Source organism: Lynx rufus, unplaced genomic scaffold (assembly GCF_022079265.1).
Source record: "Lynx rufus isolate CCGP_SWC_20201006 ecotype Redwood Valley unplaced genomic scaffold, mLynRuf1.p SCAF_7, whole genome shotgun sequence".
NCBI lineage: Eukaryota > Metazoa > Chordata > Mammalia > Carnivora > Felidae > Lynx > Lynx rufus.
The window spans coordinates 19,302,781-19,325,954 of record NW_025814889.1 but is presented as its reverse complement, the minus strand read 5'-3'; the positions used below and the strand labels follow the sequence as shown (position 1 = coordinate 19,325,954).

At 41.6% G+C, this 23,174-nt stretch overlaps 1 protein-coding gene across 1 annotated transcript in view; it reads left to right on the top strand.

Annotated features, from left to right (window-relative positions):
- The window catches only part of LOC124502292 (LIM zinc-binding domain-containing Nebulette), a 360,748-nt gene extending 337,847 nt beyond the window's left edge, over positions 1 to 22,901 (top strand). The window contains exons 6-7 of the mRNA XM_047066887.1: positions 18,115 to 18,221; positions 20,108 to 22,901. Coding sequence (XP_046922843.1) covers positions 18,115 to 18,221; positions 20,108 to 20,284 — 284 coding nt within the window. The 3' untranslated portion in view covers positions 20,285 to 22,901. The remainder of the gene's footprint in view (positions 1 to 18,114; positions 18,222 to 20,107) is intronic.
- The last annotated feature ends 273 nt before the right edge of the window (positions 22,902 to 23,174 follow it).

The following is a 23,174-nucleotide window of genomic DNA, read 5'->3' as shown; positions in this document are numbered from 1 at the left end:
ATGTGGTAGTAGTTTCGGGTGTACAAGAAACTAAGATCTTAAAAACTAGAACTGTGTGCATAAATATACACACTATAATTATTATTATTTTTTTAAATAAAAGGCTGTTGTGGAAGGCCTTCAAGGAAATTCTCCCATTTTTGTTTGGATGATGTTTTGATATGTTTCAAGGACATTAAAGCATAGCTGAAAAATAACCTAAAATAGAAACATTCCCAGTGTTTTGTTTTGTTTTGTTTTTTTTCTCCTGATGGTGAAGGGAAGAAGCAGTACCCATGACTTCTCAGTTTCTTTGAAATTTAGGGTCCCCTTTGAAATGTGTACCCTGCTGGGCCCTGGGAAGGAGGTGCTGATTGACTCTGTAGAAGGAAGCAACTTTTATGGTCTTGACGGCTGTTTGATGAAAACCTTTGGTGTCTTTAGTTCATCATATGTATTGGTTTAAGTACCATTCTAGAAACGGAATAGAATTTTAAAACCGTACTTGTTAGTGGTAAGATGAAGAAAAAAAGACAACGTAAGTATTTGGAAACGCCAGCTTTTCTTCCATACTCGATTTTTTTTTTTTTTTTTTTTTAGATACAGATTAGGATCTTATAGGATAAAATGTGCTAAGTCCCAGCGAGATGTCCTTGGAGATTGGGTTATCTCCCTGCTGTCGAGGGTGTGTGTGTGACCGTGCTGCACTTTAGTGGACACAGCTGTGTGCCACAGGACGAGGCTTTGGACTTCACCCTGGCTGTCTCCTCCTTGAACTGAGGTCTCTGGAGATCATCTAACTTGATCAGGCACCGAGTCCGCTTGTGTAACAAGAGGGACATAGAACAAGAAGCTCTCAAAGATATTTTACACTTCCTAAGCTACTTGCCATAAATTTACATAAACTCCCCCCCCCCTTTCTTTTCTATGTATGAGAATACGTTTATGTTCTAAAATTGATCTGTTCTACTTTGTGAATTAAGTAGCTGGGCAGTTATGAGAGTCATCATTTTAGGGTTCTTCTTATGAGTCAGAGGAAATTCTGATTGTTAGGATAAAGGATTAAACAATCGGCTCATTTCCTTGAGGCAAAAGTACCTTGTTTTCGTCATTCACATTTGGTTTTCATGAGCATTAGCATAGAAGCCTTCTCCTTTAAGTTTTTATCGTTGTTTTCTTTATGTGTATCTCATGATATTTTCCCATCTAGCTTTGATTGCTGAATATTTTCCTTTTCTTATGCGATTATTTTGAGCTTTCTTACTTTTCCATCTACTTTCCAAGGTATTAAGTTACCAAAGCATTTTCATGTTACATCTCTACTGTGTTAGTTTGATTCAATAAAGGAGGCTTTTTATTTAAACTTGATCTGATTTTGTTTTGATTCTTGAATAGTATCATTTGAAATTACCTTTATTGCCTTTTGGTATCAGATTAGGTTAACTTGTTTTCATTCGACACGCAGTTCATTGAGTTGGAAATACTCTTGATGTCTCCTGCTCGGTTCACTGCAAGGTTTTCTTTGATCTCTGTGTTTGTCTTCCACACACTTGTCTGCAACGTGTATTTGCCTCCCGGTACGACTTTGTATTTCTTTGGTTTCCCCTAACTCGCAGTGTTCTGTGTTGCTGGTGTTCCTGTGTGTTTGCAGTCTTGCCCAGTGTCTACCCTTCTCAGTTTGAACTCGTGTTTCATTTTGCTTCAGGTATTTTATGTGCTTCTGTTTCCGCTGAGAGCATACAAGGGTACGGGGGTGCGACAGGAAAAGAAAGACAGAGGTACTTTTTAAAATGGACATTTTTGGTTTTCAGCCTTGTGAACTTTTTCAGTTCTGTTGTGAAGGAGTCTTGTTGGGATGACCTTGTTCTGCCTTCACTGATGGAAAACAAGCTTCTGAATTCTGTGGCCGCCCTGTCTGGGCTGTGCTTATTATAGCATTCTAGCCCGTGTCCTACGCCCTCCTGCGAGAGATGCTTCGGCCCATTCTGGAACTCTCAGTAGATTGTCTGTAGGTGTACCAAGAGGGCAGTGCACCAATTAGGGAGCCGATTGTCCTAAACCTGTGCGTGTTTTCAAGGCCCCCGTAACTCCATCTGTTTATCCACGAAACATTTATCTCCTACGTGTGGGAGACGCTAGAAACCGAAAAATTGAAGGTCTAGTTGTTACCCTCGAATAACTCACATTCGGACGAGAGAGCCAGATGCATGAAGCCATTGTATCCAGGAAGGCGTTGTGATGGACTGACACAGAGAGTTGGAATCAGCCAGGTGGGGACACGGGAAAGGAGTGTTTGGGGCCGAAAAGTAGCTTATGAGCATATGGGAAACTTGGGGTGCTCTGGTACGTCTTAAGCCCAGGGGCTGTGTGTCCAGGAAATGGGTTGAAGACCAGACCAGAGTGTGGGGAGTGCCAAGCCACAGCCTCCTCAGGGACAGGGTTCAAGTGAATATTATTTGTGGGCCCTCTCCTTGGGCTCTATCCAGCAGGAGAGTTGGAGGCTACGTAGAGGACCCGTTCTCTAGACTGGTAGGTAATTGAATCTGTGGCTTGGAAGTTTAATCCCCTCTAGGAGCTTGTCTACGGATCTAGTCTGCATTGGATGATTTAGATCCTACCAAGAGAACCGACTTCTTGGGCATCCCATGACCGGAAGGCCTTCTTCACAGTCTTGTAGAGGGGCTCATGGTGTAGAGACAGCGGTGTGGATTTTTATTTCAGATGTCACAGTGTCTCTTATTGTTGATATTCAGCATCGATGTAGAAGAGCAGAAACTCCAAAATCATAGCATCTTCCTACTCTCACGACTTCCAGACTCCAGACAAAATAGCCTACTGCTGGCTTCTTCATAGACATATCAAATCCTACGTGTGGAACCAGTGTCTAATTTCCTATCTTCCCACACAAACAGACAAACATCTGTTCTTGTCTTTGTTCACCATCTCAGCTGGTGACGCAATCATTCACAACACTAGACCAACAAAACCCGTGACGTCCTCATTACCTTTCTTCCTCTCCCACTTCGTATTCAATCCGTCTGTAAACCTGTTGACTCTGTTCACTACAGATCTGTCCCAAATCTATCCCCTCCTTGCTAGTCACGGTACCCCCTGAGCAAATCCCATCCCGGCTCCTGGAGATCTCCGAAATAGGCTCCTGATCTTTATAATTTCATTTTTGCCTCTCTTCGAGCTGACCTCTGCCCAGTGACCAATGATCCTTTAAAACCCTGCATCAGATCACATACATGTTTGCTCAAGATTCTCCAATAGCTCCAATCACACTTCAACTAAAAACCAAGATCCGTAGACTACAAGGTGTTGCACAGTCTGGTACTTCCTTGGTCATGTCTCCAGTTTCCTTTTCTGCCAGACTGCTCCAGCCACACAGACCTCCCGGCGTTAGGTGTCTTCTCACCGTGGGCTCTTTGCAATCACTGGTCCCTTTGCCTGGAACGCTCCCAAGTGTTTTGAGGTGCTTTGTGGCTTGCCTCCCTTGGTTCAGGTCTCTGATTAAATGTCAGATCATCAGAAACGCTTTCCTTGACCACTCTACCTGGAAAACTCTCAATCTACGTGCACCCATAACTCTCTATCCCTTTACCCTGCTTTATTTTTCTCTGTAACTCTTCTTTTAAGCTTTATTGATAAACAAAATTTGCACGTATTTAATATCAGAATTTTGATGAGTTTGGACATATGCATATACCCATGATACCATCACCACAATCGAGATACTAAACATATCCACCATCTCTAAAAATTTCCTTGTGTTCTTGTGTGTGTGTTGTGTGTGTGTGTGTGTATGATTGATAAGAACACTTAACATGAGAACTATCCTCTTAACATCTTTTCCAGCGCACAATACAGTATTTTTTTAATTCTTTTACTATTTACCTAACTTTATATTCATGCATTTGTATGTTAGATAATTTGTATATTACATTTTATCTTTTTTTATATAATTTATTGTCAAATTGGTTTCCATATAACATACAGTATTGTTAACTAGAGGTTCTATGTTGTACGGCAGATCTCAGAAGCTTTATACTCAGTGAGCAACAATTTCCCATTTTCCTCTCCCTCTGCCCTTGGCAACTGTCATTCTGTTTTCTGCTTTATGAATTTGACTATTTTGGATGCCTCGTATAAGTAGAATCGTGTCCTATCATTGGCTTGTTTCACTTAGTATAATGTTCTCTAGGTTCATCCATGTTGTCACAAATGGTAGGATTTCTTTCTTTTTCAAGACTGAGTGATATTCCATCGTTCCATTTCCTTCATCCATTCATCTGTCAATGGTCATTTGGGCTATATTCATTTCTTGGCTATTGTGAATAGTGCTGCAGTGAGCCAGGAGCCACAGATATCTCTTCCAGATCAGGTACATGCAGATCAAAACCACAATGTGACATGATGTCATATCTGTTAGGATGGCTATTGTCCAAAAACAAACAAACAAACAGACAGACAAAAAAACTCAAACAAACGAAAGAAGAGAAATGTTGGCGAGGATGTGGAGAAATTGGAACCCGTATACTTTGTTGGTGGCAATGTAGAATGGTACGGCCACCATGGAAGACAGCGTCGAGGTTCCTCAAAAAATTAAAAATAGAATTTCAATATGATCTAGCAATTCTGTTTCTGGGTACATAGCTATCATCCTTTTTATCATCTGATACTGTATTGCATTATGTATTAACTAATTATGTCTCCCCCAGAGTATAAACTCTATTAGAACAGAATCGTTCTGCCTGCTTTGTTCTCTATTCTGTAACTACATCTAGAAAAGTACCAACAAAACAGACACTTAATATTGTTGACACATAAATACATTCAAGTTAAAGTTTGATCTGAAATACAAAGAGACCGCTTTGTTACATGTGCTAAATCACTAAAACTTGGTATCAGTCTTTAATTTATTAAATCTAATTAGAGCTAATGTGGCTGAGGGTAACAGTGCAATAATAGCCTTTTTACTTTTACTTCTTTATTTTTTTTAAGCAGTAACGGAAGATGTTTCGCTGGACCATAACATGGTAACCTCTGTTTATTTTTTATTTTATTTATTTAATTTATTTTTAAATTTTTTTTTTTAACATTTTATTTATTTTTGAGGCAGAGAGAGACAGAGCATGAACGGGGGAGGGTCAGAGAGAGGGAGACACAGAATCGGACACAGGCTCCAGGCTCTGAGCTGTCAGCACAGAGCCCGACGCGGGGCTCGAACTCATGGACCGCGAGATTGTGACCTGAGCCGAAGTCGGACGCTTAACCGACTGAGCCACCCAGGTGCCCCGGTAACCTCTGTTTATTACAAAGCCTGAGTCAGCTGGTGACCTTTCATAACCAAGAAATCAGTAAATTATTCCTACATTAACACTTCTGTTCTCACATAAAGACCTCTCATTTCAATGTTTTATTTCACTTGTGACAACTGTCCTTAGTAAGGACTTCTGAAATTCATACCTCGTATCGCTTTCGTCTCAGTGTATTCTAGTTTATTGTTTGATCGTGAACTCCCTGGTGGCAGAGAATGAAAGGTGCCATGTAGCTTTGCTTCTTGTACACAGCGCAGGGCCACGAATGCTCGATGAATAAAGGGTGAACGAGAGGAGACAAAGTGCAAGCACAAGTCGCCCCTGTCCTAGACACAGCAAAGACCCCAGAATGCACCCTGAGTTCCGAAGGATAATAGCCATCATTACAAGTTAAATTTACCATTAAGCTGAGAACAGAAATAGTAAATGCAGGCACAACACTAAACTATTAGTATATTTTGAAAGTGATGGATATGCATCCAACCAGCGGTGTTTCAAAATCTCCTTTAATAGGAGCAGTGTCCATAACGTCACAATCCTTTGCTCGGTCTCTGCATTAATTTTTCTGTTGATCCTCTTTGTGCATTGAGGATTTACGTTTTATGCTTTATGAGTGGTATTCTACCCAAATACAACATTTGTTTTTAATGGTGAGCATAGTCTTAAAATTAGAAAGCCAGAACTACTTAGTAGGAAGTACACTCTTGATTTTGAACTCTTCGTATTTTTGTCTTTGTTTACAATAAATGTGCCAGTATTTCTAGGGAAGCCACTACTTTTGGTTTCTGACTACCGATGGGAAGCTCTAGACCCCTGAAAAAGTCCAACTCCTTCTTAGCCTGGCTTCCGTAAGGAAAATGCCTTTAACAAGAAAATTTCAGTCGCATTGTTTCCCTGTACGTGGGAGCTGCTTCCAATCTGAATTTGAGAAGTGCGCGATATCTGTCAAAAAGTGATGTTTTCCTGTCTTCGTTTAAGTGCAGGAAGATTTAAAGAGTTGATAGCTGAGATACTTCTGTGGTCAATTTCTGAGATAAATTTCTGTGATGAAACTAATCTATAGGAAAATAAATGAGTCCTTTATAATGTAAAATCCTATTGTCAGCTATTACCTGATCACATGTAGCCATCTAGCTGGTGCCTCTAGCTTGCAAAAAAGCACATATTGTAAAGTGGTAGAAACTTTTAGTTCGTTCCTGGAGAAAAAGGTTCAGGATTCTGATTGAATTTGAAGTCCTTAGAGAAAAACTCCTATTGCTGATATCAGTAGACTGGGAATGAAAGCAGCGTCACAAGTTTCCTCTTCTGAGTGTGAAGCTGGGAAAAGGATCAAGTCCTAATGAATAGCACTTGTTCCAAGATGCACATGTGTCTTTCATTGATCTGCCAAAATTAAATCAAAGGGTTCCATATGTGTGTGAAGGAGAAACATCTGACGCCGAAAGTAGCAAACAATAAAACATTAGAAATATATTTCCTGCGAAGCCTAGTTGATTGGGGAGAAAGAGAAGGTTTGATCATCAGGAAGGAGATAAATGTGGCCATAGCATATGTGTCAAATGAGAAAACTTTGGAAGAGCTTTGTAAATTGTGAAGTGATGTACGTGGAAAGGACAGAATGAGTTTTTCATGTTGAACATCAGCAGTGAAAATGGAAAGAGTAGTTTTGGGTTTTAGGGATCAAATTTAACATCCAAGTTGGATGGCGGACTGAGAAGATACACATATTTGCATATCTGTCTTAGAGATAAAACAGTTACAATGTTACCTTTGTAGTCATGCATTTCCTTTCCTGCCCCGACTTCCTATTTCATCCAGGTGCCCCACATCCTCCCGCCCCAGGCTAGTAGGTCATGGGGATTGGATCCTGACTTTTTACAGGAACCACTTAAAATTTCCACGGGCTGATGCAGCCGGGTGACGTTGTGTTGAGTCTCTGCCTTTTGTTTGGTCGTTATCTCCCGTTGCCCAAGCTCACTGTTGTGTGTTCCCTCTCTTGCGGCCAGATTCCCTACTCCTTGCCTGTTCTTATTCCAAAAATGTTCCTGATCTGCCCGTGCCACATTTTTTCAGACATTCTGGCCTTGGGTCTTTATCTTACGGCATATGTCTGACCCTTGTGTACTGAACTTGTTTACTAGTCTGTCAGATTCTTACCTAGATCCTGTCAAAATATCTTTGAAATTGCATGCCTTTGATTCCAGGGGCCTGTTCCCCATCTCCCTACTTGACTGTGACTCTTGGTACCTGCCTATTTCTTCAGCCCCAGCCGCTTACCTTAAACTGAACCTTGGGCTCCGCAAGGCCCAGACAATCCATTATGTTCATTTGCCCACATTTCCCTGTCTTCAGATCACGTCAGGGACACATTGATTCAGTTTCGTATATGTCTGTTGCTTGAAAAAATATATACTTGCTCATTCAGAAGTGTTCCCAAGCCTGAGATGTGTCTATATATGATATTTAGTGTGCCTTGTCACGAAGGGTGTCTAATATAAAACTGTATTTGGGAACTACTTGTGGACTGATGCTTTTCCCAAGGGTCAGTATTTGAATTGATTAGCGCAAGAATAAACCACATGCCTAGTCTGTTTTAAAGTCTTTAAAAATAGGTTATGTCTATTTATCTAACAGGTATTTATAGACTATCCTCTACAATAGCATAATGAGAATTTCTTTCATTGTTGAATAATGAATCTTTCTGGATGAGACTGACTTACACAATATGGATGGTAGTATTCATTGAGGAAAATTGGGATTTGCTATGAACTGACCTTTCAGTCATGGCGTAACTTGTGTCGAACACTAGATTCAGTGCCGTGGTTTACCCAAATGGAAACAGCATCCCTGGGGCGCCTGGGTGGCGCAGTCGGTTAAGCGTCCGACTTCAGCCAGGTCACGATCTCGCGGTCCGTGAGTTCGAGCCCCGCGTCGGGCTCTGGGCTGATGGCTCAGAGCCTGGAGCCTATTTCCGATTCTGTGTCTCCCTCTCTCTCTGCCCCTCCCCCGTTCATGCTCTGTCTCTCTCTGTCCCAAAAATAAATAAACGCTGAAAAAAAAAAAAATTAAAAAAAAAAAAAAAAAGAAACAGCATCCCTGTATCCCTGCTATCCTTAAGTTCTTTATTGCTTTCATCTTATCAAAGAACTGCCCCAAATTATGTATTTCTTGTCAGAAAGTTATAGATATAGACATATATCTATCTATCTATCTATCTATCTATCTATCTATCTATCTCTATATTATCTATATATCTATATACATCTATATCTATACTATATCTATCTATCTATATCTATCTATATCTATATCTATATCTATCTATCTATATATACATATATCTATATATATCTATATATATATATTTCCATACTGTGAATTCCTTTATTTCCTTTTTTGTTCTGTTTTGAGAGATAGCATGCATGTGTGTGCATAGACACAGATACATACCTTATTGATTTTGTGCCACGAGAACATTTTTAAAGACTTTGTAACTTGGGGCGAAAAGCACTTCCTTTTCCCTCAGTGACAATGCTGCTTCTACGTGTGGTTTGTGTTACAGTTACAAGTTGGGGAGTCTCTCCTGGATTTGATAGCTAAAACCGAGAAACAAATCGGAGAAGAAACACACAAGTTGATATTCAAATGTAAATGTACGAGTAAACTGGTTAGATTACTCTGAAGCAAAATAGCAGATATTCCTAACTCTAAATCTCTCTAGTTCTGTTCAAAACACATTGTGTCCTGGTTCCATTCTGCCAGAGAAGATTCACAGACTTATTTTTTCGTGACAAAAACCAGTTAGCTTTGAAATCGCGACCTACTGCTTTTCCTGGCTTGTGAGACTAAGTGTACCTGGCTGATAATGTAAAAAAATAGCTTATTTTGTGATTCTTTTTTTCCATATTTAGTGATTTTTTTTTAATGTTTATTTATTTTGGGAGGAAGAGAAAGAGAGAGGGGGGGATGAGTGGGGGAGGGGCAGAGAGAGAGGGAGACACCGAATCCGAAACAGGCTCCAGGCTCTGAGCTGTCAGCACAGACCCCGATGCGGGGCTCAAACTCAGGAGCCCTGAGATCACGCCCTGAGCTGAAGTTGGATGCTTAACGAACTGAGCCACCCAAGTGCCCCTTTTTCCAATATTTACGAACTGCAGAGCCTTAAAACAATATATTAGAAATTCTTATTTTGGGGCAACTAAGCCAAATATAGAAAAGAAGTGGTAAGATGTAAATGCATATATGCATAGCGCTAGAAAGTACATAATCTGGATGTTTCCTTTTGCGATTAATAGGTAAGTAGGAATCTTTAAATATCCGACTTATATTTGGCTAGAGCAACATTGTAAATCTATTATTTAAATTTAGAGAAGAAATGGTTAAGCAGTCTTCCGGACTTATTATATTTGCAACTGAATTCTTAGCATGACTGTAGTGCTTGTCGCCATTCTGATGCTGACTTGGGGGAGTAACAGTGTCCTTGCAGGCAGTGGCCTCCAGAAGGATTTTGAAAATTGTCAGGTGGCATCATGATGGGGGTCTTCCTTGCTCAGTGGGAGAGTGGCTGAAGTCCTATTGGGACGTGTGGCTTAAACCCAGACTTGAAATTATTCATACAGGATAAGGTGACTGAGTGACAATTGTCCTGAGTAAAATAGGATACTATTGGCAAAGGGAAGAAGAAACAAATCTCTCTCTGTCTCTCTCTCTAACACACACACACACTCCAGAGACTTATCCGATGCCAAAATGAGCCTTAAAAGAAATCTGAAAGCCATTGCTTCAGAAGTAATGCTGTTTTCTATGACTTGAGCCGGATTTTCCAAAAGTGAATGACTCATTCTCACCGTAATTTCTTGCAGCGATGTAACTAGCATCCCATCATCAACCACAGTCACCTAAACTTCCTGTGGAGTTTCTACCCTGAATCTACCACGGAAAGAGTCCGTGCCAGTGCCAGTGACCTCTGTGAACCCGACGAAGCCGACTTCCACATCTCCCCACGCACCAAACTTCTTTTTCTTTCGCCTTTCCCTCTCTGCAGTCTGCCCCACCGCAGGAGCGAGTGGTCCACTGAGGAGTCTTCCAACTCCACACAAAGCCCTCTATGCTGGAAGCTCCTGTGCTCTCCAGACCGCAGCGCCCTCTTTCACACTTCTGATTTCACAATGCTTGTTTGCACATTGATCTCACACTGTCTTGTCATTTCGTCCCTATCGTTTTGCTGTGGTACAGTCAGACGATAGAGTATAGACTGTAGGGTTCTAGGGTCAGACTGTTGGTATTTAAATACCAGCTCCACGTGGCCCTGATATTTTTTTTTTTTTTTACCAAGTTACTGCACCTCTCTAACCTTCAGATTCTTCATCTGGAAAATGTGGGCATTTTGCCACCTGTAAGGGAATGACGATTTCACCAGCTGATGCGTGTGACCCACGGAGCACAGGGCATGTTGTAGTAGGGGGACCCCAACCGGACTGAGACCAAGGGGGTTCCTGGGGAGCAGGACTTCCTCTGCTACAACTGGGCGAGTCCTGAGCAAACTGAATTAGTCCTCTAACATATAAGCCCTTCATCCAATCAAATTTTATTGTATTCATAGCGTATGTTCCTTGGAAGGCAGAGTCCTATGTTACATCTTTCCCCCATGAAGTGTCACAGGGACACATACCTAGGTGATTAAATATGTTCCCATGTATTGAATTGTTTTAAAGGGGGTTTGCAACACCTTGGAGTAATAACATTTATCTGAGAATAGGAATGAAAACAAAGATGATATCGGAGTCGAGAAGGAGAAAATTGTAGGAACCTAGCACTGGCTTGGGGGATGCTTTTTGAATCTGTAAAGACCTTTTTTGGCTGCACAGCCCCCTTTCTCTCTGAGGTCCTGTTCTGGTCAGCCTCGCAGAAGCGGGGTCGGCTTCCATTGGTTCGCCCTCCCTAGGTGGTGCCTCCTGGTGCTCGCCTTACCGGAACAGCTGGATTCTTGGATTCTTCTGCAGGGAGCTTCCTCTCGCTAAGATTTCTTCTGACGGTCTCTGGTTGCTTCTCGTGTCTCGGGCTAAACATTCGCCTCCACAAATACAAACGAGTCACGGAGGGGGAGATGTGTATTTTCTTTAGCCTGTTCCCCCTGCTGTCACAGAATACCACAGACCAGATAGCTTACAAACAACAGAAATCCGTCTCCCCCACTTCTGGAGGCTGGGCCTCTGAGATCAGGGAGCCAGCACAGTTGAGTCCGGCGAGGGGGCCCTTTTCCCAGGTTGCAGACCGGTATCTTCTGGTACCCTCACCTGATGGAAAGAGAGCTGGCTACTCTCTGGCCTCTCTTGAGGGCACGAATCCTATTCTAGAGGCTCTGCTCTCATGTCCCAGATCACCTCCCAAAGTCCCCACCTCCCAATACCATCACCTTGGGGGTTTGGATTTCAGCATACGAATCTTGGAAGCAGCCAACACAAATATTCAGTCGGTTTCAGGGGGAGAGGGCGAATTTAGGAATCGCGTAAATAGGGTCACGTGAGCCTCTAAATTTGTGTCGGGTTGGGGAGAAAGCTGATAGATAGCTCGGTGGTTCTTCACTGTGGCTGCCCATGTAAATCACTTGGAATCTTTGAAAAAATAAGACAGCGACGTTTAGTCCCTTCACTCCCACCCCACAGATTCTGATTTAATTGGTCTGGGGGACCTGGACATAACATGGTTTTAAAAGATCCCAGGTGAATTCAGTATGCGGCCAGAATGGAAACCCACCCACCGAGTAACTGATTCCCTCTCTGTCTCTGTTCCCTTTTCCTTCCCACAAGGTTCTGGCCTGGCCAGAGCTGGAAATTTAGCATAGGAAATAGCAATGATTGCTTTTATTTTTACATATGATTTCCAAAGTTTGAGCACTTGTTTTGTATCCCAGTGATGATTATGCTTGTCTTTAAAACTTGGTGATTTTAACTCAATTGTAGGTTATCTCACTTTTATGTTAAAGTCTGTTGATTCATAGCTTATTATGCCGTAAGCCGGTTTCTTAGGTACTTGTCTGTTTACAGCTTATGATTAAAAACCAACAAACAAAAACCTGGAGGCAATCTGGCTTGTTTCTGTCTTCTGCAGGGATGGGACAGAATTTTCTAGAGTGCTTAGAATTCTGTCAGATTGAAAAAAAGCATCTTGCCGCTGCATTCAGCATAAATGTTGTGGATTTAGCGCTCACTTGGGGCTTGTGGAGAGAATCAGGTGCCAGGAAGAAGTGAGGCTCTGAATTGGAACCCTGGATGGCACCTGTAAAAGCTACTTGAGCAAAAAGGTCCACATCATGGGCCTATTTTATTACCAGTCAGCTCAGCCACCTTGCTCATGGCCAAGATGAGATCTGATGAGGTTCTGGCTCCTTGTTTAATACTTACTTCAAGGCCAGCAGTATCTTCCTACTTTCTCATTTACGGTCATCGTTCATTTTAGCAACTCCCCCGTGGTTGCCCAAATCGAGATTCTTTATTCTGAAAACAAAAACATCCCACGCTTCTCTAAGTTCTTTGACACATAGTAGGTGATAAAACTGTAGTCAGCTGTTAAGAAAATAGGACAGTAATGTGATTGTATCCTCTACTCTTGATTGCAAACCTTCTGAAGGGTGATTTTCTCCTTATTCTGAATTTTTTTTTTTTAAAGTAAGCCTATGAGAAACACTCCCAAATTATTTTCTTTGCTTATGTTATGTTTAAGGTTAGCCAGCTGTTACAGACTAAATGCTTGTGTCCCTCCCCAATTCCCATGTCAAAATCCTAATCCTCAAAATGATGGTAGTAGGAGGTATGGCCTTTAAGAGGTGACTAGGTCGTGAGGGTGGATTTAGCGGCCCGGAGGGCTCCCGCAGCCCCTCTGCCATTCGAGGGCTCAGCTGAAGGAAGTAGTTCATCTATGAACCAGGAAATGGATCCTCATCACACTCTGAATCTGCCAGTGTCTTTTTTTAAAATTTTTTAAAAAATGTTTTTATTTATTATTGAGAGACAGAGAGATACAGAACATGAACGGGGGAGGGGCAGAGAGAGAGGGAGACACAGAATCGGAAACAGGCTCCAGGCTCCGAGCCATCAGCCCAGAGCCTGACGCGGGGCTCGAACTCACGGACCGCGAGATCGTGACCTGGCTGAAGTCGGACGCTTAATAAAAAATGTTTTTATTTATTATTGAGAGACAGAGAGATACAGAACATGAGCAGGGGAGGGGCCGAGAGGTGGAGAGACACAGAATCGGAAGCAGGCTCCAGGCTCCGAGCTGTCAGCACAGCGCCCGAGGCGGGGCTCGAACTCACAAACCGCGAGATCGTGACCTGGGCCAAAGTCGGACGCTTAACCGACTGAGCCACCCAGGCGCCCCTGAGTCTGCCGGTGTCTTGATCTTGGACTTCCTAGTCTCCAGAACAGTGAGAAATAACATTTGTTGTTTAAGCCGTCCAGTCTATGGTATTTTTTTGTATACCAACCCTAATGGGCTAAGGCACCGTTCTTATTTTTGTGTGTGGCGTTTGGCCATCTACTATTATGCTATTGTGATGGTGAGGCTTTCTGAACCTCTCCCCCACAGTGGGCTGGCCTCCTTTTGAATATTCTTCCCCTTTTATTATGGGCGCATATCCTTGGTTCATTTACTCTACTGCGCATGTTTACGCGTATTTCCTTATTTTTGCGACTTCAGATTTGCGAAGCTTCCAAAACATGTTTCCTCTTCCATTCTCACCCTCTGTTTTATGATCTTTGTGTCTGCATGCTTCTTTATCTTGGCTTTATCTCCTTCCGTGATAAGGAGAAACGTTAAATAGAAAATATTAGTATTGGCTGTTTGTGGAAGAACTTTACGGTGCACGAGAGGAGAGATTTTGGTTTTCTAAATACTATGAGAAATTCCAAATAGAGCCTGAAATCCTTAAAGCTTGAGTCAGCTTCCAGACCTCTGGTCAATAAATCTTACCAGTGTGAAATGAAAATTGAGTCACATTTGTGTGTTTGCTGTTGCCTTAGGATAATGAAACTATTGTTTTATGACTCTTACGCCATTGTAATAAAAAACTCGTCAACTTCAAGACTCTTGAATTGGAAGACTGTCATGGTACCTTCGCCATTATCCATCTGTATCAGTGCCGGTGGAATCTGACCCCTGGTTGAAGGAAGAGGGCACTATATGTTTTTCTCTGATAAAAAGGCCAGGTTTGTGGCGAAATGCCTAATATCTTGCTTTTGCAAAACCTTTGGAGTTCCGTATTTTCATGGAAGAATGTTACACACACACAGACTAGCTATCTTTCACCCAAGTTCTTAATAAACCCAATTTCCAAAGCCATTGTTTTAAATCTCCTATTGCTTATTTTACCTACAGTACATACAAAAGAAATCACGTACCAAAACAATAAAGAAAAGCAATGTCTGTGCCTCTTTTTAGATTGGCATGTGCTTTTAGTAAGTTGATTCCTCTGGGCTCTCAGTTATGTTTTTCATAGCTCTAATAGGAGCTTCCTAAAAACTCTTTTATTGTATCAGGTATAAGGTAGATAACAAGGTTTGATAGCCCTCGAGGAACGTGCATTAAGTAATGCAGCTGGAGAGGGAAATGGAAAGAATCGATAAAGGCATGAGGAGAAACCGTAAGAACAAGATAGATTATGTTTACCCCAAGGTTCCTCCTTCTAAACTCTCCCCTGTTCTCTCCAACCCACACAGATTTGGGGCAAATACATCACTTTCTTCTCTTGCTATATTTGACAGTGGCTACAGGTTCTCTTTGAAGGTCAGGTTTGAGCAGTCGAACAGGCATGAATACACTTGGTTTTTAAAAGCCAAAATTCGAGAACGCTGTTCAACAACACTCTTGAACTGTCAGTCCTGGGATTATGACGTACAAATTATATAAACATAAACACATTACAGCATATGAGACAGCATGTTTAAAAATATTTTTCATCATTGTCTTTTCCTAGTGGTTTTCCCCCAAAATATTTTAAGATGGTTTTGGTTAACTCTGCACATCAGAAGGTGAAGGTCAGTTTGATAGTGTAACAAAGGATAAAAGTTTTTTTTTTTTTAATTCTAAGCAAGTTTATAGGAGTTTTACGTTTAACTTTTAGAATTTACTAATAGATTAAAATAATAATTTATAAAGCACTGACTTGTTTAAAATTTTTTTTATTTTTACATTTATTTATTCTTGAGAGACAGACAGAGCACAAGTGGGGGAGGGGCAGAGAGAAAATGAGACACGGGATTGGAAGCAGGCTTCGGGTTCCGAGCTGTCAGCACAGAGCCAGATGCGGGGCTCAAACTCATAAACCGTGAGATCATGACCTGAGCCGAAGTCGGACGCCCAACCGACTGAACCACCCAGGTGCCTCAGCACTGATTTGTTTCAATGGCTAAAAACCAGTCATGGCTGCCAGTCTGGGGGTACAATTGGTGCCCTTGACTTACATATTTAACTGGAAATGCCCTAAGTATTCTGAGCCATGTCTTCAGCTCGGCAAAGGACAGATGTCCAGGGTCACTATTGCTTGGGGAGAGCAATTGTTTTTGTCACTCCTCTCCTTTCATGCCTGGCATGCCTCGAACGTAGTGGATGGTGAGAGTTGTTAAAATTTATGGAGGCTTACTAAGTGACAGGCAATGTAGTAAGCCCTGGGCACACATGAACTCACTCAGTCAATATTTGCTGAGTATCGAGGGAGTAAAGAAATGAATGGGCAGGGCATCCAACACACAGAAAAGGCTCTTCTCCTCAGCTGATTAAGTGGACTTAGATATTTTTAGGGATTTCATTATTTTTTCTTCACGAGTGAATTTTGACGATATGCCTGACTTCCTCTTGACATTAAATATTTAAATTGAGCTGCTAATGTTAAGAAGTGCGATGTTCTCAAGTATTTGATATTTAATGCTTTAATAACTTTAGAATGTTCTACAATCCAAGTAAAGGTCTTGGCAGCTTCTCTTGGCAGCTTCTCTTTGTCTCTTTGAACATCGAGACAATAAATAAACACGATCTGTAGCCACACTGTAATATGAATTAATTCAAGAACTTTTTAAAAATTTCCATTCAACTGGGGCGCCTGGGTGGCGCAGTCGGTTAAGCGTCCGACTTCAGCCAGGTCACGATCTCGCGGTCCGTGAGTTCGAGCCCCACGTCGGGCTCTGGGCTGATGGCTCGGAGCCTGGAGCCTGTTTCCGATTCTGTGTCTCCCTCTCTCTCTGCCCCTCCCCCGTTCATGCTCTGTCTCTCTCTGTCCCAAAAAATAAATAAAACCGTTGAAAAAAAAAAAATTAAAAAAAAAAATTTCCATTCAACCTAATATCACTATTGTCTGGAGAATACATTAATGATTTGTAATTTTCTGATGATTCAACTTCTTTAAAGTTTGACGTTCTCATATATCGTTAGACTGCACATGCCACTTATAAAATATTAATTATTTATAGTACCCAAGAATTATATCTGCTTTATTCTTTTATTACAAAAACTGTCCTAAATCAATCAACCTAGGGTAATTACTTTACATACTCAACCCAGTTGAGCAAAAATGGCAACCTATTATGGATTTTTATAGCACATGTTTAAGTCTTACTAATGTATCATATGATTATTCAAGATACAACGAAGGGCGTGCTACTAAAATACTCTGATTCATAGCCAGCCCCATGCTTCTGATTACAAATAATTAAATATACTTAGAAACACACACTCAAGCATCCACCTACTGAGTTTGTGGGGTTTGTATCTAGTTTCTCTGTTGGTTTCTCTAGAATTCAGTGTTCTTCAAAACAGGAATGATGTCTTTTGAATGTCCCAATTAGTGATAAGAAGAGCACACAGTGAGTGAATGTTATGTTACTATTTTCTTTTCTTTTGCTTTTTTTTTTTTGACATAGAAGGATGTTTATGAAATTCTTTACATGGTTTGATTTGTTAGGCTTTGGTAACATATTCGGCCGACTTATTTAGTCTTGACTTACAGGCAAAATAAAATGGAGAATTTATATATTCTAAATAAAGTCTTCTTTTGGGATAGACTCATTATTAACTGCTAAGCTAACCATATGCTATATTTACCATCTTTGTAAACTTGTATTCAGCTGTATGTCTTGAAATATTGAGAGCATCCATTATTTCTGTGAAAACATTTATACTCTATCATTGGTTTGCCAATCGGATTAAATTTTTAAAAATTTCTTATTTAAAAAAAATTTCTAAGTTTATTTATTTATTTATTTTGTGAAAGACAGAGAGTGTGGGAGCGGGGCACAGAGAGAGGGGGACAGAAGATCCAAGCGGGCTCTGCGCTGACAGCAGTGAGCCCGATGCGGGGCTTGAACTCACGAACTGCGAGATCATGACCTGAGCCGAAGTCGGACGCTTAACTGAGCCACCCAGGCGCCCCCAACATTTCTTCTTCTTCTTTTTTTTTTTTATTTTAGAAACTGTCTAGGGGGATTACATAGCTCAGTAAAAATGAGATTTTGTTAAAAGGTTATGGGAAATTTTTGTTTTGTACTCGTGTTGTTTGCACGGAGCATCTGCAGTCGAGTAACACAAATATTTCTAGAACATATTTTCACCGCGTGTTAAACTGATTCCCTCTGTCTGTGCTTAGTGGCCGAAATGTGTGCTAATCTAGAGATCACTATTAACATTACTACCCCAATTGCACAAGACACTGGACATGGCATTTTGTTTCAGAGGATTCTAGCAGAGCATGACGTCACTTGAGGACTTGGGAGGGGTATTTTGAGACTCGCTTTGAGGCATCTGTGTGTGTGTGTTTAATGTGCAGCACCTGTCCTTCCTGGAGCCTATCAGCAAAGCCATTCTCAAGGCTATGGGTACATGCACCAGACCAGCCTGTCATCCGTGAGGTCAATGCAGCACTCACCAAATCTAGTAAGTATCAGTTTGAAGAGTTTGTTCTTCCCTGCTCTTCCCGTTTTGTCTCCAAAATAGAAATACATATGGAATTGATTTGCATGGAATATTTTCCATTTTCACATAAAGGGTAAATGCTGACCTTGCTGTTTGTACCCTTTTGAAGAAAGCAAAAGACTTACAGAGGTAAACCACTGAGAAAGGAAAGCATGATGTGAAAACATGTAACCAGTAAAACATAAAGACTCTACCAGAACGATATCCTGATTGTGACCTCATGATGGGCATTAGCCAACTGTCATCCTCCTTCAGGTCGAGAAAGCACAAATATCGGGTCACATTAATCCAAATGGCCAGCAATCCAAATGGCCACTACAGCCCAAATGACATGGCCAGCGTATGTCTTCGAAACCTCCCATTGGAAATCTTGAAGTACTTCCTGATTGCTTCGCTAAATATGAAGTTTGGAAGCACTGTTCAAGGTCATCTAGTCACATGGGCATCTTGTGCTAAATTCTCTCCACCCTCCGGACACAGTAGCTTAACCTTAGCCCTGAGCAACAAGCGGTCCTTCTAAGCAGTTGGAATTCAGCTTTACCAGCTCTGACCTTCTTTGTGTCTCAGCCAGTTTCCTCAGTCCCTGAATTCACTGAATTTTGAGATTTTCCAACGTTCACATTAAATTCTTGGTCTGTAATGAAAACAAATATAAATTTATAAATTTAAAACTAAATTTATAAATATAAAACTAAATTTATATTCTGGATATGAACCACACGGCAGACGTGTGATGTGCAGAGATCTTCTCCCAGCTGGTACGTTCCTTTTTGTTTTGTTGGTGGTTTTCTTTGCTGCACAGGAACGTTTTAGTTTGATGTGGTCCCACACGGTTATTTTTGCTTTTGGTATCAATTCTAGATAACCATTTCCAAGACCAATGTCAAGAAGCTTCCTGCCTATGGTTTGTTTTTTTTTTCCCTAAGAGTTTTATGCTTTTAAGTCTAACATTCAAGTCTTTAACGTATTTTGGGTTAATTTTTGTGTATGGTGTAAGAGAGTGGCCCAGTTTCATTCTTTCACATGTTGTTGTCCGCTTTTCCCAGCACCATTTACTGAAGAGGCTGTCCTTTCCCGTTATGTATTCTTGGCCCCTTCATCATAAATTAATTGACCATATATGCATGGGTTTATTGCTGGGGTCCCTGTTCTGTTCCATTGATCTATGTGTTTATGTCAATACCACAGTGTTTTGATTACTATAGCTTTGTAATATAATTTAAAGTTAGAAAGTGAAAATTTTCCCTATTATGTTATGCGTACCTCAATATTCAGAACACTTGTGTACTAAATTTCTGTCGCCGGGATTCAGAAACCTACAAAGTAAGTATATTATGTGTTTTTCTTTTATTTGTGTTACGTGTTTTTAAGAGGAAGCAAAAATCCTTTGTATCTGTTTAAGAAAAATTCATTTCCTCTCCCTGACGGGGATGGGGGACAGCAACAGTGACGTGGCTCTGTCTCCACTAGGAGAGCTTTTCTCTGAAGAATGTGGAAGAGGGGAGAATCTCCATGACCTGAGGTCTCTGGGGTTATCTGTAGTTGGGGAAGGTGGCTTTACTGCTTCAAAGCTTACTTTGTTGATGGGCTGGTGATTGTAGCCAGGGCCTTTCTCTGTCCCCATTCTGGGCCCCCAAACGTTACCCTTTTTGCTAGACTGGTAAACTGGAGCCGGACACAACTGGGACGGACGCTAGGCTCAGGTGTGCACATCTCCAGAAATAAGTCCTATACTGGGGAACATTCCTCCTAGTTACCTTCCCGCGTGGGGGCTGCCTTGCCGTGATTGGCATTTGTGGCCGTAACTAGTTCGTATCCGTCACGTGACCCGCTCTTTCCTTTCTCAGAGGACCTACCGAGCCATGTACGATTACAGCGCCCAGGACGAAGACGAAGTCTCCTTCAGGGACGGCGACTACATCGTCAACGTGCAGCCCATCGACGACGGCTGGATGTACGGCACGGTGCAGAGAACTGGGAAAACGGGGATGCTCCCGGCGAATTACATCGAGTTTGTTAATTAATTATCTCCCCTTGTCTTTGAGCTTTATTCTAATGTATACTAGACCTAATCTTTTTAAAGGCTAGAAGATACTTTTAAGACAACTTGGCAGTTATTTTACAATAATCTCTCTCTACTTTGACAATTAGACACGCAGGTACCAGGAAGAGGGAATGACTTCTGGGCTGAAAACAGCAGCATTTTCAGGAATTGCTGTAAACAAAATCGTTAGGTCTGGAGACCCTGGTGCTGCTAACTGTGTTAATGGTTTCCTTTGACTGGCTTTCGAACACTGCTGGGAAATGTATTTTTGTAGACTTTAATAGAGATGTTGAGTGTCCCTTAAATGTAACAAGTCTCTGAAACTTCTTAGCTGTCACTTTGGAACCACCAGAAGCCGATTCTCTTAATTCAGTAACACGGCCAATGGTTTAAAAACAGTTAGCTTTTGAGTCATTGGGGAATTTCCAATTCAAGTGAAAATTGCCTAATATAATAAACGTAAGCAGTGGCAGAATGACAGTTTGGTTACAATTATACTGACTGGTGGCCTTAGGGACCTAGAAACTTCTACCGAACAGACATTTCCTTGTTCCCTAGGCTGACTTGGGTCTATTTATTTCTCATTTGTATCAAGGGATACCCTTCTCTCCACTTACATCCTGTGGGCCCGAGTCTATGCTTGACTGCACAGAATGTCAGGACCAAGTGATGTCACAGCTACTCCGCAAAGGGCAAAGTTTAAAGTCATCGCTGTTCTTTCCCTAGTGGCTTTTACCCTGCTGCATGTCACGTAGGTTCAAGCTCTGTAACATAGGCAGCCGCACTGCCCGTCCCTGTTATGAAAACAAAAACCGTGGCTGATAACCTCACAGCCCCTCCCTCTAGCGGCCAGCTCATCAGAAAAACATCTTTTGAAAAGTTGCTTGAGATCCTCTTGCTGTCCTGCACTCTAGTTTCGAAGGATTTACACCTTTAGGAAATAGACGTCTACTCTAGCACATAAGTGGTTTAGGTGTTTACTGAGCAACTTTCATTAACTTAATGCCGCCGTTGATTGAAAAGGAAAGAAAACGGACCAGGAGCCACTGACGACGCAGTGTACTAGAGGCGACACGCGAGCAAAAAGTCCCCCCCCTCCACACCGAGATGAGCCGGTTTCCTGTTTTGGAAAACGGCATTCAGATCTGGGAATGGAAATCTAGCCACCGAAACCGCTTAGACTTGGAAAGACTTCCCTTCCACTTTCTTCCGGTTTTTCTTTTCTAAACCACATTCAGGGGGTAAGGTGAAATTGCCAACCGAGATTTTAGGTATAGGCCCAAGAGGTTGTCCACTGAAAAAAGCAACTGTTGTCCTGTCTCGAATTTGAAATGAGAGACCTTGCAGGCTCTTTCTGGACTCACGGCCATGCCACAGCCCTTGCTGGTGGCTCACGGAGGTTCGCCTGTGGTCCACAGTCTAGATCACTGGAGAAATGAACGTCCGTCAGCGACTCTGTGTTTTTCTGATGGGCTCAGACGTGCAAGAGGGTAGTGTTTTTGGAGGTCTGGCTCTACAGACTCACTCTACAGTGACGAAGCTGGAAAAGCCAAGTCACAGAAATACGGTAAAATGTATGGATCTTGGGGATATCTCCCGTCTATAGTATATGCAAAGAAATTAACAAAACATCCTATAAAGTACCTTTTTTTTGAAGTGTTTAGGAGTCCAAAACCAAATGCTAACTCATTTATACCTTTTGAAAAGTTAGCGCATACTTTTGAAAATCGATAGTTTCATTCGATCCGGCTAAAAGAACAAATAAAACTTTGTTACACTCGAGCTGCATCTGTAAGACATTCACAGAAAAAGAAAAGACAGGAATTTGGGTAAAAAAAACTAGAGAGTCTTTTTGAGGGGGTTTCACAGATTACTACATAACCAACTGGACTGATTTTTTCTATCAGTGAAATGGTCGGTCATGATTAAATCGACCCCATTCGTGTTTTGATCGTCTCGTAGGCAAACCGACAAAGACAAGCTGAAATTGAAACATTCTTACAAAAATTTCTGTGCATTAAAACCTAGGGCAATGAACTTGCTCGATTTACTTATATTTCCCCCAGACAGTCCGCTTTTTGTGAAGTCGTTGATGACATCTGCAGACTAAGTGTGGGACGGGTACAGTTTTTGAGAAATAGCACATTTGAACAGCAGCAGACTTGACATGATGCTTATAATTTTGAGAAAATACCGTAAGGCAGCAGTTTGATGCTCCACGGTCATTCTCATCCACTAATTTCAAAATCAGAGTCATGGAATGTAGAAGTCAATAATTATTAGGGGAATAATTCTCCTAAGATTGGAAGCTTCCCATAATGTTTGCACAGCGGGATGTTTCTGCTCCCAGCCTCTAGGAATCAAGGCCTGCTCAGAATTTAACTAGAGAGCAGTTACTCTACCATAAAGACTGAGGGAGACCGAGATGTCACGTGCTCCCGACACCATAACTTGATAATGTCACTGTTATTAAAACTTGTCAGGATATCGAGCATCTCGGCAGAAATACAGGAAACATACATGTATAATACCAAAGTGCTATTTTTACAGGATCATTTTTCAAAACTACATTCTCGAACAGGGGTTCCACTTTGCACGCGCCTCCCCCCCTTCAATTTGGCGACCCGTATCTCATACATAACGCTGGCGGCGAAAGAAGGGTTGGAAAAAAAATCCGTCTTTTACAAATCAAGTTAAAGGAGACTGGGAAATGTTCAAGCACAGGGAGCATGCACTTGATTTTCTGAATCTGATGCATTCTCAAGCCTGATAAAAAGCACAAAGGAGCAGGTTGACATGTGCGTATAAGGTTCCCAAAACACAACTCCACGTGGATCCTGTCTCTCTTGAGAAAAGCAGAGCCAACAGGA